This window comes from Cydia fagiglandana, chromosome 11 (genome assembly GCF_963556715.1).
Source record: "Cydia fagiglandana chromosome 11, ilCydFagi1.1, whole genome shotgun sequence".
Taxonomy (NCBI): Eukaryota; Metazoa; Arthropoda; class Insecta; order Lepidoptera; family Tortricidae; genus Cydia; species Cydia fagiglandana.
The window spans coordinates 804,083-821,575 of record NC_085942.1 but is presented as its reverse complement, the minus strand read 5'-3'; the positions used below and the strand labels follow the sequence as shown (position 1 = coordinate 821,575).

The 17,493-nt window shown below is 37.8% G+C and overlaps 1 protein-coding gene and 1 long non-coding RNA gene across 2 annotated transcripts in view; one reads left to right on the top strand and one right to left on the bottom strand.

The window, feature by feature from the left end:
- The window catches only part of LOC134668629 (uncharacterized), a 347,587-nt gene that overhangs the window by 107,547 nt on the left and 222,547 nt on the right, over positions 1 to 17,493 (bottom strand). The window contains exon 3 of the mRNA XM_063526069.1: positions 10,690 to 11,077. Within this exon, the coding sequence (XP_063382139.1) occupies positions 10,690 to 11,077 (388 nt within the window). The remainder of the gene's footprint in view (positions 1 to 10,689; positions 11,078 to 17,493) is intronic.
- On the top strand, positions 4,183 to 5,348 carry LOC134668477 (uncharacterized). The gene is made up of 2 exons (XR_010098778.1): positions 4,183 to 4,848; positions 5,159 to 5,348. It is a non-coding gene; the product is annotated as an uncharacterized LOC134668477 (long non-coding RNA).

Sequence of the window (17,493 nt, the reverse complement as noted above, 5' to 3'; positions counted from 1 at the left end):
CGGAACTCTTCAACGACGCATAGTTCACCTTTGGCGATTTGTCCTCTTCGTTATGTTTGTTAAGCAAGTTAAGTTTTTAAGCCACAATTTTGTCAAGCTTGAGTTCTGATGATGGGATCCATGAGAAACCGAGGGAACTCCTCAAATTTTAAAGGCATGCGTATAGAGATTTTTGTATTTTCATCAGAAAATCAAGCATTTTCATTAAAAACTGTCGCATTTGATGAAGTGGAACTGCTGATGATGATCAGAACGGAACTCTTCAACGACGCATAGTTCACGTTTGGCGATTTGTCCTCTTCGTTATGTTTGTTAAGCAAGTTTAGTTTTTAAGCCACATTTCTGTCAAGCTCGAGTTCTGATGATGGGATCCATAAGGAATCGAGGGAACTCCTCAAATCTTAAAGGCATACGTATAGCATTTTTTGTATTTTCATCATAAAATCAAGTATTTACATTAAAAACTGTCGCATTTGATGAAGTGGAACTTCTGATGATGATCAGAACGGAACTCTTCAACGACGCATAGTTCACGTTTGGCGATTTGTCCTCTTCGTTATGTTTGTTAAGCAAGTTTAGTTTTTAAGCCACATTTCTGTCAAGCTCGAGTTCTGATGATGGGATCCATAAGGAATCGAGGGAACTCCTCAAATCTTAAAGGCATACGTATAGAATTTTTTGTATTTTCATCATAAAATCGAGTATTTACATTAAAAACTGTCGCATTTGATGAAGTGGAACTGCTGATGATGATCAGAACAGAACTCTTCAACGACGCATAGTACATGTTTGGTGATTTCGAATTTCGATTTTGACTTGGACTGGGACCCGGACTCATACCCGGATCCGGTTCGGACCCGGACTCGGACTCGGATTCGGACCCGGACTCGGACCCGGACTCGGACTCGGATTCGGACCCGGACTCGGACCCGGACTCGGACCCGGACTCGGACCCGGACTCGGACCCGGACCCGGACCCGGACTCGGACCGGGACTCGGACCCGGACTCTCACTCAGAGACCCGGACCTTGACCCGGAAAACCACTATAATACCTAAACTAAATAAACCACTATGATTACCTACCATAAAATGTGGGTATGATGATGCCAAACCCCTCCCGCTCAAACTCCCGTACACCGCACCGCATGCACCGTTAAGTGGGTTAGGTTAGGTTTGAACTGCGATCCTCACAGAACCGAACAAAAGTGGGTTAGGTTTGGTTAGAACTGCGAGTCTTACAGAAACGAAATGCTACTAGAAAAGTGGGTTTGATTAGGTTCGAACTGCGATCCTCACAGAACCGAACTGCTATCAGAGAAGTGTAGGTTAGGTTAGGCTAGAACTACGACCCTTACGGAAACGAAATGCTACTAGAAAGTACTGGTTTTACCTCCTTTTCTACATAGTGCACCATCTACCATAATCTTTCACCGGGCCCCAAAGAAGTCGGTTTTTTTTTCTTAAAAATTATCTAGTAGCATTTCTTATCTGTAAGGGTCGCAGTTCAAACCTAACCTAACCCACTTTTCTAGTAGCAATTCGTTTCTGTAAGGGTCGCAGTGTTAACCTAGCCCACTTAACTGATAGCAGTACAAACCTAACCTAACATACTTTTCTAGTAGCATTTCAGTATGCCTACCTAAGTTATGCGGTGCGGGGTACGGGGGTTGAGCGGGAGGGGCTAGTAATTTTGGCATCATTTTACTTTATTTGGTAATATGCATAAATTTTTTGGTATCATAGTGGTTTATTTAGGTGAAAATATCGCATTTATTTGGTCTTCAAGATTTGGTGATCATTAATGATTTTTGGTAATCATTCAATATATTTGGTATTCGAATACAATTTGAAGTGCAGTCGTAATTAAAATGGTGGTACATTTGTAATTTTAGGCCTTATTTTTTTGGTGCTCAGTAATTTTTTTTGGTAAGCATTTTTTTTTTCTTTAGGGTACCAAAGTATTTTTTGGTGGTCATTATATTTGTAGCCAAATAAAATAGTATTTGTGTCTAAAAATAACTGCTCTCCACGTTTCTTTTTATATCTTCTGGTGCTTTATTTCGTGCATGGTGTAAAATAATTTATGTTAAATATAGTCTAATACCCTATACTGCTCTGAGAGATACTTTTTTTTCTCTATTGGTTAACACTTTTCCATCCATTTGGTGCTTGTCTAATCTTGTTTGGGGCTTGACTAATCGTTAGAGAGCACATTTCAACGATGGATTGCTTGAACAGCTACAAAAACCCTGAGAGAACCAAACATTTGAGTCTAATTCATGCCATAAACCGTCATTTTTGATTGCCAGTCATGTGACTGACGTGCGTACAGTGAGCGGCGTCATTCACATTTGCGGCTGATGGTACCATCGATATCGCCCACACTGTTAAAGTGTTAACTGTACATTGGTGGACCCTATGCCTTTTGTATTAAGGTCCACCGATGTGCAGATGTCTGAATGTATAATATATGTCAAGCTATTGCGACGGGATCCTTTCCCCTATACTATGGTAAGTTAAACTGTATTTACTGTCAGCACACAGCTGTAGACTGGATGCAAAAGGCCAGAGAAATTGTGGAAAGAAATGATGAAGCAAACCCCCTATACCTATGGGTATATTGTAATATGGGGCTATTCATAAATTACGCCATTTCAAATTAGGGGGGGGGGTCTGGACATCGGATGACGGTAGCTGAAAGTAGGGGGACATGGGGTCATTTGAAGCATTATTTTTGGATGATTATAGGGGGGGGGGGGGGGGTAAAAATCGTCAAAAATCGATGACGTAATTTATGGACAGCCCCTATGTAACTGTTCATTGTTTACCGTAAAGTGTACGTTTATGGTATTAGACATGAGGCGTTATTATTACAAAAATGTAACTCTGTTATTTTTGTTCTCTGTAACAGTACCAACACGGCGGGCCCAAACCGCGACTTGCAATTTCCGTAAAATTCTTCGATAACTTTAATGAAACACAGCAATACGAACTTTAGTCTATCGCAATAAAGTCTTTTTTCCAACGGATACAGAAGGTTAGCTTTGTCTTTGATATTAATTTTTAAGTTTTAAATTTCGAATTCCAATAAAGCGAACGCCGAACGGCCCGTGTTCCGATTTTTAAAAGTGGCCAGTATTTTTAAAGGAAAATTCACAAAGTTTAATTAAACAGGTTAGAACCTAAAGGAAAGCGCTTTCGCATTTTTAACCAATTTTCAAAGTAATACACATCGCTTAATAGGGCTGTGTGAAATTACAACCACACATACAGGGTGATTTCTGGGTCGTGATCCAGAACCACTTTTTCTGACTCTTTAAATGATCCACATTATCATATGGTAGTATTTGATAAAAAGATAATTACTTTAATTATTCTTATTTTTCAAGTAAAATTAATGTTATACTAAGTAATTATGGTCACCCTATGACTTTTGACATACGCTGTATGGAAAGCGACAAGACGTCACATTGAGTAGGGTCACCAAATTGTATGAAAAATATTTTTTCCTACTTGTCATCTGGAAAATAATCATCATTATTGGTGATAAACAATAATTAATAACATCATTAGGCTCATCTTTGGATTCTGTATGATGTCTGGCTCTCTTGCTCCACGACCCCGAAATCACCCTGTTTATGTATTGATGTATGTGGATTGGTCTGTGACGTTTCGTGCATTATCCCATAATAAGAACCACAAGTACATATAGCCGGTCAAACGACTTTTCAGTAAAATAAGTTTTTGGCAAAAATATAATTTTTGGTACAAGCTTTTATCGCCGACTGTATATATTTTTCTTATGACAGACAACTAATACTCATCGAGACAATTCTAAAAACCCCAAACACAATTAGGTTGCGTTGTTTTATCATAGAGTTCCTATGGCCACCTCCTGTCTCTATCATCAGATCAGCTCGATGACACCATAATATTGCATTGTCACCCGACTTACGTGTGTATGCAAAACTTCAGTTCAATCGGAAACCGGGAAGCGGATCAAATTTAACTTGCAAGATTTGATTACAGACAGACAGACAGACAGACAGGCAGACAACGGTCAGGTGAAACTAAATAAAAGCTTGTAAAAAGGCGCGAATTTTAATTTTCTATGGCAGGGCTCACCAAACCCCGGCCCGCGAAGCGTTTTAATCCGGCCCGCGAGAGTCTGGAGACCCCAGCACCTCTAGCACATCTTGCATCCGCGACTTAGACCGCGACTCGAGTCGCCATTCCCGCAGCTGTCAAATCTGTCGATTTCCGTAGCATAACTTGTACCCGCGACTGCAACAGCCGCGTAGAGAACTCAAAGTCGCGGCGCGACTCGTCAGTGTTACCCGGCGAAATCAAAGTCTAAACAAATCGATATTTGCAAGTGGCAACACTGAATCGGAAACCAGGGATGCGCTAAATCATTCGTTCTTTGGTGGTAAAAAATCTGGTTTTTTGTCGATGGTTAAGTTTTTCCTGTCAAAGTCAAGGAACTTCCAAATTTTGTCAACATTTAATTACAGGAAAAATATGAAAAAAATGTAAGTAATAGAGCCTTATATACTTAATATTGATAATATTCCTTAAAATATATATTGTTTAAAAATTTCTGTTTAATAAACCTTTTAAATAAAATATTTTTGTAAGTAACTATAATTAATGGAATTGCTATTATTGGTTTTGTTCTCATATTCCTGTTGTAAATAGTGTTTTATTTTTCAGAATAAGTTCAGCATTATCCTAGAGTTCCTAGACACGATTGATATCCCAGCACCCAAAGGAAAATATTCTTAACAGGAACGTGCCAACGGGACCCGAAGTGGAGAGTCAGGAAAAGAAACACACTAGGCAAGCTTGTAGGTTTCAAACGTGGAGCCTTTTCTAAATTAACTAAGATCTGAGAAGCGCTTTAGCTTTAAGAACACCACCGAGGAAGTGAACTATTAATAATAACCCTAATGGTTATGGCATACCTATCTAAGCTGCCGCAGTAACTCTCAAATAAGTTTCATATAGTTTTTCTTGTGCCAATAATGGATGGCATGTGTGTGTACTGTGTGTTTATGATTTGACAAATTGATATGAAAAGCTTATTTCATATTCCTCGATGAAGTCATGACCATATTTTATTGTTTTGTTTACAATACAAACCAATTTTCTTTCCAGGGTGATATTTAATTGTCCTACGCCGCATGTCGAAGAAAAAGGAAGAGAGAAAATACTTTTCAAGGGTAATAAAGAAGATTCTTACAATTTCTCTATTGTGGTTCTAGATGTTAATATATATTAGGTTTAATAATAAGAAGTCTAATATTGCAAGAATATATAAGGCAAAGCAATATACTATTAATTTAAATATTGTTTTTTTTTTTCTCTCCTGTATTTTTACCTGAAAAGAAACAAAAATAAAGTAGGTAGGTACCTAGAACTTCTAGAAGCCATGATTAGCTCCCCAAGGCCCACTTCATACCTAATGCTGACAACAACGTATCATAGCAATGATCGTATCAGGCCCTGTCAAACATGAAGTGAAACATCTAGAACAGGGGTATGATCTAGAGGAGTTTCAATATGGTAGACCATATGATAACCGTACCTATGCTACGCAGACTATGACATGAGCGTAACGACTCCTTCAAAATATTGTTGGTCGGCTCGGTCCAGTCACGTCACGGTATGGTGTTGGCAGGGGATGGAATGGTTTAGTGGGTGATAGTGAATAGAATCAGGCGTTACTTTGCGGAAATCCATATTAATTCAAACTAAAATATTACTTTGCTAATCCGCGAAAAGATAACGTGCTAGTCAATCAGTGCTAACCCAAAAAAAAAAATACGCAAGTAAGCATAACGGGTTAGCACTGATTGACTAGCACGTTATCTTTTCGCGGATTAGCAAAGTAATATTTTAGTTTGAATTAGTGGGTGATGACTGATAATATTTCATACAAAGCATGATTTTGAGCCGGACATGATCCTGTTATAGCCACGTATTACATCATTCTGTTACAGTACGATGCAGCGGGCACAGGCCACATGTAGGTTTTGTTGAAGTCGAGGAAGGTTCCAAACGGTACCTAAATAGTAAGAGATTGTTGAAATTAGACATCTAACCGTGATCCTAAATATTACTACTAAGACTAAGGCTTACTTAATAAGTTGGATAGTTTGTTTTGAACATTTGTACCTACCCACCTCATCGGCTTCGTTTATGTAGGTACAAGCAAGCGGGCTCCGTTGTTAGGTTGATGAAAGTTTTGTGTAAGGAAGTCAGGATTACTTTTACAAACATACGAACCTGAATTGAAATTTAAAAATCCTACATATGTAGCTATTTACTTAATTGAGTACCTACAAGCTAGCTGTTTGAAAGTTGTTAACATGATGGGTGTGTTGTGGTACTTGTAGGTATCACCGTGCATAATCATCGATATAAGAGTGCGTAAAGCGCATTTAGTGATTGTTCCACACTTCCTTATTCCTTAGGGCAATAAGTTATTATACAAATTATATTATTACATAATATATGAAACTTGTTTTTAAGTTATAATTATCATGAGTTTAGTCAAAAAAGTACAAGCAAATCACCCGCGAGAGCGAGTCGCGTTATAAAGTGGCGTAGACTTCGACTCGCGGATTGACATAAAGACGAGAGAATATTTTGTCTCTAAATAGGCAGTTGTGCTACGGATTTTAGTTCAAAGTCGCGATCGTTGTCATTTTCTGACAGTGACACCTGATCGCGAGTTTGTCGCGGCTCTCGCGCGTAAGTTGTGCTGCCAACACGCGACAAGCCGCCAAGTCGCGCCGATCTGTCACTTCTCGCGCCTGTCGCGGCCAGTTGTGCTAGAGGTGCTGTTCTATGCGACAATTTACCCTTCGTGCCTATTATTTTAAAGCCTCTCTTTTCTATTGACGGAAAGGACTTGACAGACGGCTTAAGCCCACTTGCCCCATTCCACTAACCCAGGGTTAACCGATTAAACTGATAACAATGGTAACTCCAGTTTTAACCGGTTAACCCCGGGTTAGTGAATGGTGCAAGTAGACCCTAACGATTTTATTTCTTAGTTTATCCTCAAAAAGTCTAAAAAATCTAACAAAGTGGTCCACACAATCGCAAGCCGTAAAGATAAAGATGTGGGTGTCATCGTAAAGTCACATTTCCATGACCTTCGAACACAGATCACTTCACCTACAAGACCAACCATACTCAACCTTTTTTAACCTTGTAAGGTCCACCATACAAAATTTCTCTATTTTAAATTTGAACCTTCTTATATAGTAGATTAGGAAGACTTTCGTTTGTTTTAGAAAACAGTGAAACTAAAGAAATGCTATCTTATGTAGTTCCTGAAAGGTTCGAATTAGATTGAAACAGTGTACATTGTAATGCACATTCGGCCTTACGAGGTTAAGAGAGCCACAAAGACGGTTTTACGTTGTAGCCGTTGTAGGGCATTTACATTTTAACTTGCACTTTAAAGCGCGACTTAAGTCGTGTTTCAGTAACGTCTAACCGCTACATTTCTGACAAAATGTATGGGATTGGGATTTGACATTGACCGTCAGTTTTCTAACGATTGCTAACTGACCGTTAAAGGTGCACTGTTAAATGAAAATGCCTTGTAACACCGGGCCGCAAGATGAATTCGCTTAAAGGTGACATTCGGATGGTAAGTCCAGGCTCGCCTGTAGGCCTAGCACAGGAGGAGCGCGACAGTATCTCACCCGCGAGATAGACTATCCGCCATTTTCTAACTGCATTAATTAAAGAGGAACAGAAAACGTGAAAAATAATTCACATGTCTTTGTCGGCGAATATAATGTCAATCTTTTGTACGGAACAGCTCTAGTTTTGTCGCGATATCGGTATTTCATTTCATTGTGGCCTACATATTCACCTTATTTTTTTCTTTTTACTTATAGTTTTGACATATGTTCATATTGATATACGTACGGCTTACCTCATTTCACTCACACCAATAATGTAACGATGCAAAAGGTGACAGTTCCGAACAACTGACAGGCTGATATCGCCCGGCGAACTGGTAATTTGTGGGCCCCTTTAGGTAATGGTAAGTGTTTAAGTGAAAATACGATTCTTTAGCGGAATGCATTTGAAGTAGTCTATGCCTTCGAGGGCGCGAATAAATATGGAATTTTATTCTCACTAAGAAGGATCGAAGGAAATGCGTTCTCGTTTATTTTAATTTGAACCTATTTGATCTTTCTTTTGTGATTTTTATTGAACTCCGTTTTACGTAAGAGCAGTGTTTGTGTGTTTTAGTATAAATTGTAGCATAGTAAGTACTAAAATAAAATACACCAAAATTGCCACGTGATAAAACGTTTTATTTACAATTTAAAAGGATAAACACCTTGCCTTGATAGTTAACAAAAAAAGGTAACTGCCACCGAAATCAGCTAAGCAACAATATAGGTAATTTTTAATAAGCACCGTGCCACCGAAATCAACTAAGTAACAATATAGGTAATTTTTAAAAAGCACCGTGCCACCGAAATCAGATAAGTAATAATATAGGTAATTTTTAATAAGCACCGTGCCACCGAAATCAACTAAGTAACAATATAAGCACTGTCACCGAAATCTACCTTATAAACTAATAAAAAAAACTTCCTAGCAGGCTATGTGTTCCCTACTGGTACCAGACAGGAACAGAGGCTACGGGCAATAATTTAATCTAGAGAAATATACAAAGTGAGTCGTCGAATGGTTTAGCAGGAACAGGCTCAGGCCTCTGGTGTACTGCTCACGCTCAGACTGATGTCGAGAATAATAGGCTTAGACCTATGGTGCACAGTCCACACACAGGCTGGAATTGTTGGCTCGGGTTGAAATAGTAGAATGAACTATGCGCGGTAACATAGCATGTGCCTTGGTCCGTGTCCACAAACGGAATTGTAAAAATATTCCCCGAATAAGAAAACTGCGAACGAAGAGAAGAGCCACGCTAAAGTAAAGATATGAAAACAAATAAGATAATAAAATAAAAGATGCGAACGGACTTACCCGCGACAAAAAGCGGTTTTCCCAATTACTAAAGCGATACTTAGTGGCCGTTTAAAACTTTTGCCATCGATATAGGCCAAATTAATTCTATTTCATGAAAAGCTTTTGAAATTATGCATAAAATATCCTCTTACGTTGACGTCCCGTTCTTTTATTTTTCTTTTTGTCACTTGTCAAACCAGCCGTCGGGAATTGACTCATAAAAAAAAGGTTTCTACCAAAGCGTAACGCTGCAAAATTTAATGTGGCAGTTGGAAAAAGACTCCAAAAAGTTGGAAAGGTTTTTAAAAAAACCGGGCAAGTGCGAGTCGGACTCGCGCACGAAGGGTTCCGTACCATAATGCAAAAAAAAACAAAAAAAAAGCAAAAAAAACGGTCACCCATCCAAGTACTGACCACTCCCGGCGTTGCTTAACTTTGGTCAAAAATCACGTTTGTTGTATGGGAGCCCCATTTAAATCAGCCAGCGAAGTCTTAGTAATAGGGTCCCGTTTTACCCTTTGGGTACGGAACCCTAAAAATCAAGCACAGTCAAATAATTTTGATTTCCGTTTCGTACCTTTGTCACAGTGACGATAGCATGAGGTATCTAGCGACTTTCATACTGATTGTCACTGTGACAAGCAGTGATCGGAATTGGGTGAGCTAATTAAAAGCCTACTAAAAGTAAAAACACCTATTATTCGCAAGAAGTAGTGTATTATTGCTGGTTCTGGCACACATTTCTTTGCGGCTGGTTTTGTAGCTTGTGGTTAACAAATGTAAGGAGATTGTATGGGAGAGGAAGCTTACAGTTTACCGTTCTTTGGATCCTCCATACAAGATAAAAAACGTTTTTATTTTCGATTTTTCACTGTGGAACGACGATTCGAAGTGTATTAATGTCTAATTTAACATAAAATAACATTGCTTCAATCCGGTACGACCTTCAAGAAAAGACCGTACTCCCATCTTAAATTCCGGCATCGCTTTTGCAACCCCTCTGCTGTTGCAGGTGCTTTAATTGCTTTATATTAGGCGATTCGTTTGCTCGTTTTGTCTTTATCATACAAAAACATACTAAATAAAAAATGTAGCATAAACATTCAATTATGCTAGAGTATTGACTATTGGAGTTGATTTTAATTAGGTACAATTCTTATATTGAATTTGAAACACCTACTGACATGACATAAATTTATTAATTTCCGCTACCTAAAGGTTGTCTGGAAGAGATCGCTTTTTAGTGATAAGACCGCCTGTTGTTTAACCTCTTCTTCCTGTATTATTTGTATTGTTTTCTGTAATGAGGTGTGCAATAAAGAGTATTTGTATTGTATTGTATTGTACATGGTTAGCACAACCGACCGCTAATTAAAAATTAATGCAGGTTACTTTTAATTAGTGCTCTGATTTTATCATGTCATTACTGGAAATTGGTATTACAGTCGAAATTTCAATTATCATCACTAATAGGTATCACAATATTACGTATAGCAGTTTCAGTAAATTGAAATTAATCAACCTTGTACTAGGAAATTGTAAACATATATATCAACTCATAAGACAGATATTTAATCCTTAGTAATATTTTTTTCATATATATTTTTTTATTCAAATTCATTGTCACGCCTTCTTATGTATGTATTCTATGTATTTTTCGCTTGGTAAAAAAATGTACATACCTAAAAACAACACTATCATCCTCCCCCAGCCGCTCCGCCTCACTAACACTCCACGTCAACAGCACCTCCCCCCTCCCCCCCAACGGCCCACTCACTACCCTAGCCGGCACAAACCTCCTCCTGTACCTCACACTTTTCACTACCCGCGGTCTAAAATACACACTAGACCACTTATCACTTTCACTTGTTTCAAATCGACCGTCACTTGTTCCGCGTTCGAATTTCGAATTGAAACGGCGTTTGTGCTTATGCTTGGGTACGAAGTGTGGGGCGTCGTCGGGGCAAGAGCGTTCGAGGGGGGAAGTGGGGGTGAAGTTTCCTCGGACGAAGGGGCCCACGATGGAGTAGAGAGCGTAGTCGCGGATGGTAGCGTCGAAACGGAGGTGGACTGGAAAGAAAAGGTTGAATTAGTAGTTGTATAGTACGGTACCACAGACTGAAATGAAACAGATAAGGGCTATCAAATGTATAGGTATTAGCCTAATATGCAGCCGCATAGAAATTTCACATATCATCAGTCTTTTAATTAGAAACATAATTGTTCGCTCAATATTATAGTCTGTATTTTTAGGATGCTTAGATTGCTTTTAAGTATGTAGTTACTAAACGAGATTATACCTGCTAAGTTATAGAGCGTACCAGCCGGCCTAGCCAAGGTTACAATCGCTATCGCTTCGACAACGAAAAGAATTATGTCTCTCTATCACTCTTCCATATTAGTGCGACAGTGACAGTTGCGTTTCGATCGTTACGGAGCGTAAGCGATCGGCATCTTGGCTACGCGGCCTGGCCTTCTAAGACAATGTAAGCCATACATATCTGTCCCTATGCAGTTAGTAACGTAAAAATATGTTCCGAGTCGTTAGTAATAAATATTTTGAAATACAATTCTACCCAGAATGATTTTAATAACATATATTTTATGTGTAAGTATACTGTATGTAAAGTTAATGTGGCTAATTCCGTCATAGGACTATTCCGTCCAGTAGCGTTTTTCTCGAACAACAAACAGCATTGATAATTTCATCCACAAAGCAGCATGGTTATTTTTTTTCCTACGATGAAAATAAAAAATATACACTCGTGGACCCATTAGCCCCTATGACGGAATTAGCCACATTGACATTATGCTTAGTCTTAGTTTTAACATGTAAATAAGTGAATTTTGTAATTCTTTATGAGAAATAAAGTTCTTCAAACCTATTGTACGGTATGGAGGTCGGAAATATCCATAAATTACAGAGCGTACGAATCTTACAGATTCCTAATGCATTGAGAGCCGTGAAAGCTAACCTGACACCGCGGGGAAGTAATCCATTGTTGCTCGCGGCTTAGCCGAGCGATGGGGTTTGGAACAGGGAAATTATACTTAAAAGTAAAAATAGCAGTGACTTTTTAACTGACGATGGCTAAGCAAAGAAAGTCATAATTGTCGTGTCCCTGACAACTTGTCAGTGACAAGTAATGCAGTGTAGGGTCGTTGAGCCGATTTAAATAAATTTGTGAATCTATTCCATTTTTACAGCTCTCTCTGGTAATCTATGCTTTATTTTTGGTCTTTAAAAAGGTGAAGTTATGAACAAAATCTTACTCAAGATATATTTTTTTGTAAACGTTTTACTTGTTTATTGTTTAATGATCTGTGCCTAAGTTACTATTTCTCAAAGAATTATTTATTTTTTTATTTATGAGACTTTCATGAAGACTTCCGGTTACCACACGGAACTTGCAAAAGTACAAAAAAGAAGGCCACTTCCGGTGTGATAAAGTTGGACTGATTTAACCCATCTGATACCGAAATAATACTTATGGCAGCAGTTAGAAATTTACTGGTACAGAAAAGCAAAATTTGTCAGTATTTTTTTTACCGGAAGTGCTTGGCAGACGCTCTTAAAGGTGACCAGCGGGACCCCTAAATTAACCCATCTCATACCACCACGAAACTAATTCCAGTCGGTAGGTATGAACCCGTCGGTAGGTATGGTATGTGGGTAGACCTACTCAAGGTGGACTGACGTCCTGGTAAAGGTCGCGGGAGTCCGCTGGATGCGGGTGGCGCAAGACCGGTCATTGTGGCACTCTTTGGGGGAGGCCTATGTCCAGCAGTGGGCGTCCTCTGGCTAATATGATGATGATGATGAACCCTCATTTCAGGAATATATAAGTCTGCCAAAGCTATAAAGCTGCAGGGCGTTTTATGCGCGTAAACGTGCGATAGAGACTGGCACAGTCGGGTCATTGCACGAAATTCCTCATGCGAAGCATCTTCTTCTTTACCAAGTATTTATAACACATTACTTGTATGAGTTCTAGTATTTATCCCAAGTATTTCTACACCCTCAACTTAAGCGCAGGAAATTGCCCCTGGCGGACATTTTTGGGGCACGCCTTCGTTTCCGTGCCCCGATGGCGCGGCGTCCGGTGTCGTGTCGATGACAGATAGGTTCCCATTATTGGCGCTGTCGGCATTTTGTCGGGACATGTGTTTAGGTTCTAATTTACGCTTCCGATTCTATTAGTTCTACACACATACGTCTGGGTTTAGGAAAATCGTTGATATAGAATAAGATAAGATAAAGTTTATTTCATTATAAAATATCCAAAACATTAATACAATAATAATCAGCTTAAAATAGTACTTAAGGTGGTTCGCCTAGGTTACTCAAAACTTAACTCTCGCTAGATGGCACCACTTTTGCAAAATTTCAGATTTAATTTTTTTGTGAAATGGTCTTGGTATTTGTATACTTAAAAGTATGTTTCGCGCACTCTTTAAGTAAATATTGAACTATTAAAATAAACATTGAATACTTCATTGTGCAAAAACCACCTTTTTAATTCGACGGAATGTTGCTGTCACGTTTTTTCCTACTATTACTCACACATGCAAACAGTGTTTCCGTGATCCTTGTAGTAGACAATTTCACACAACGTAAGTATGTTGCAATAGCGTAACGGTATGTTCGTGGAAATACGTGCAAGAGGATTGGGGTTCAAGACTGGTGCGAGTAGGTAGTTTCTTTTTGTTTCTCCTTTGTGTTATCTTACCTTTAAACGAGCAATTATTAGATATATAATTATTTATTTATATATTTGGATGGTATCAGAAACGGCTCTAACGATTTCGATGAAATTTGCTATAAGGGGTTTGATCTCTTAGCTAGGTCTATGAGAAAACGCGAATTTTTGAGTTTTTATGTTTTGTAAGCTTTGGTCGGTCTCCCAGATATTCAATCTCCGCTTGGCAACTAATCCCAGAATTGGCATGCGCACTAGTTTTTACGAAAGCGACTGCCCTGACCTTCCAACCCAGAGAGTAAACTTATTTGGATTAGTCCGGTTTCCTCACATTGTTTTCTTTCACCGAAAAATAGGTATCGGTGTATAAATAGGTAGGTATCAAATGCTATTTCGTACAAAAGTTCGAAAAATCATTGGTACGAGCCGGGGTTAGAACCCGCGACCTCCGAATTGCTTTCCGCTAGGCCAGCAGCGCTTCCCCCACATACTCAGTGTTATCAGGTTTTTTAAAAATCAAAAACGATTACTTATGAAAGCAGAAGAATATAAATGATCGTATTAGATTTATAATTGTTACATATTTGCCGTAACTTATTTTTAAAATGTGTTTTTCAATTAAAAGACACGTCAAGATTGTTTACCTTATTTCTAATGCTAAAAAAACAAACTATAGTAATAATTGTGTTTTTCATTCATAGACAAAATCCATTATTTTTAACCACAGGAAATTTTATACACTTCTTTTTAGGGTTCCGTACCCAAAGGGTAAAACGGGACCCTATTACTAAGACTTCGCTGTCCGTCCGTCCGTCCGTCTGTCACCAGGCTGTATCTCACGAACCGTAACAAACAACAAACGTGATTTTTGACCAAAGTTAAGCAACGTCGGGAGTGGTCAATACTTGGATGGGTGACCGTTTTTTTTTGTTTTTTTTTGTTTTTTTTTTTGCATTATGGCACGGAACCCTTCGTGCGCGAGTCCGACTCGCACTTGCCCGGTTTTTATTGCAGTGAGGATGTCCTGATTGTAAAAATCAGAGAGATTAGGTAGAGTATAATTTCTAATTATCTTTGTAAAAATAAAAGAATACGTGTAGCCCATACTTAATAATCGATTTATGATAATAAGAAAAATTAAATAAAAATAAAAAAACAATACGAAATTTAGGTGTAACAAAAATACAAAAAGTTATGTTCCAGCATACAATATGACTGGGGATCGAACCGGGAATCTTCCGTTTGCAAGCAAAAAAGCGACTGTTTGCCTAACACGCCATGATAGTTCTTAGCTAAGCTGACGAACTTCTCGCTTAGGTCAATTAACTACCTGTCAAGTATCAGTGTCAACAAAATTGCACTAAACATGACGGCACTCCAAATTCGAGCCGTGGTCAGCCCGGCAACGTCGGAAATGGTATGGCAACGTCGCATATGTATCTGTACACGACATTTGTGACACACACATACGTAAAATTGATGAAAAGTTAACTATGATTTTTGCATGATTTCTGTATGAAACATTGTTTTCCTGTTAATTTCGCGCAAACGAATATTCGAAAGAAGATAAATGCGGAAATATTTGTGTACTAATAGTGTGTAGTTACTTAATGAGCTTTGATTGAATTTTGTATGAAAAGCGAACCACCTTAAATAATGTAAATATACAAACATGGGTTAGAAAAGTCAAGATAAAAATATAAAATTTTGTAAGCAAAGTTGAACTGGCTCTAAAATATTTTACATCAATACGTAAAACTAAAGTTAACCCTTAATCAAACGGAACACTTTTTATGAGTTTTCTGAAAACTAAGATTGGTTTTTAGGTAATTTAGGTGCGCAGATTACGAAAAAATATATTAAAATAATTTAAGTGGGGGGAAGGGGGGTTTTTGTGGTGGGAAACAATTTCCCGTTATCCGTTACGGAATACCAAATTGAATGAAGTGGGAAATAGTTTCCCATTGTTCGATATGGTTACTAACTTTTTACTAGTTAGTAACTGCCCCCGGCTTTGCTTGGAGATCAAGTATGATTTTTTAACGTTATCTTCAAAAATCAAAGAAATAATTCAAAGAAAAAGAAAACAAAAAGAAAGCACATTTTTTTTGTGTAACAGACAAATGGGCATAAATTTTTATATATGGAAACTAATTAAAAATTTGGGTGGAGAACAAACACTGGGAAATAATTTCCCACTTAATAAAAACCTACCAATTTTTTGTAAATTGTAAGTTCAGGAACAAACAATGGGAAGTAATTTCCCACTTACTAAAACCTTAAAATCTTGGCTAAATCATATCGTTATCACAATTCTCTCCAAGCAAAACACAGGAAAAATAAGTCTAGTTTATGATAGTATTCAGTGTATGCACTTAACAGATTTTTTTTTCGCACTTAACCTCAAAACACGAAAAAAACTGTGTTATTTCAAAAAAAATCACGACAACTGACATTGACTTTGACGTATGGTCACAAATGGCGGCCATTAGAAAAGGGTTGCCATTTTTCAAATTCTAAATGTTACTAAGATTTTAAATCTGTATGGTTGGTATCGCTGAGTGCTGCCATTAAAAAGATAAAAAATATTTCGTAAATTAGAATGAGGTGGGAAATAATTTCCCGATATTTGATTAAGGGTTAACTTAATACTTGTATGAATAAGATCGCCTTATGGGAATAGTCTGCCATTTGTACTTTAAATTTTATGTGCAATAAAAATACTGTAATATAATATATCTCTATAACAGTTCCATGATATAGATCAAATACTATAGAGTATAGAGTATACAGTGTGGAAAGATAAGTCGGGCCCTGGAGGGAAACTACCTTAAATTCTTAAGCTGGCTCATTTTACTTAAAGGAGACATTCCTTTATTTAAAAAAAGAAACAATGCAGTAGCATTAAAAGTATTTTTCTTTTTTTCTTCAATTTGGCTTGTCTAAAAAAATCTTGAGTACTAAATATTAGATTTTATGGATATTTTGTACGACAGACGAGTGTAAGACCTAATGTTTCTTGGAGAAATGTTATCATTAACATTAACTGTATCGACTAGTAGAATAAAATTGCGATATTTTATTATTTGTAATTTTTAGTCGGTTCGAGTCCCGGGCGAGGCAAGCGAGTTTTAGAAAATGCAGAATGCAATTTTGTTTCTTTTTAAAAATAAAGGAATGTCTCATATAAGTAAAATGATCCAGCTTAAGGATTTAAGGTAGTTTCCCTCCAGGGCCCGACTTATCTTTCCACACTGTATACCGACCGCCCGCACTTTCCTCGCTACCCTTAGTCGTCCTACCCCGTCGCCCCCGTACCGCACAGGGAGGGAGTGCAGCCGTATTCGAACAATGAGATACTTCAAATACTAGATATTGAAACGATATGGATTAGATATGTCAGTGTCAAACAAGTTTAGTGTCAAAATTGACATTTCTTCAAACAAAAACGTCACTTTTGACACTTGTTTGACACTGACATATCTATTCCATATCGTTTCAATATCTAGTATTTGACGTATCTCATTGTTCGAATATCGCTGTATAACAGACAAGGGAGCGCTTGCCTTGCTTGAAAAGTGTGAGGTACAGGCAGAAGATCAGAATCTTAAATATTCTTTAATATATTACGAGAAATGATTTTAAATTAAAACAATAAAGAGGTAAAATGGGGATAAAAATTTTGAAAAATGTTTTGTTGTCGATGTCGCGCGCACACGCTAGTGTCGGTATATAATTTGTTATTTATTACGTATTCACCATTTAAAGACAGTTCCGACTGTAATA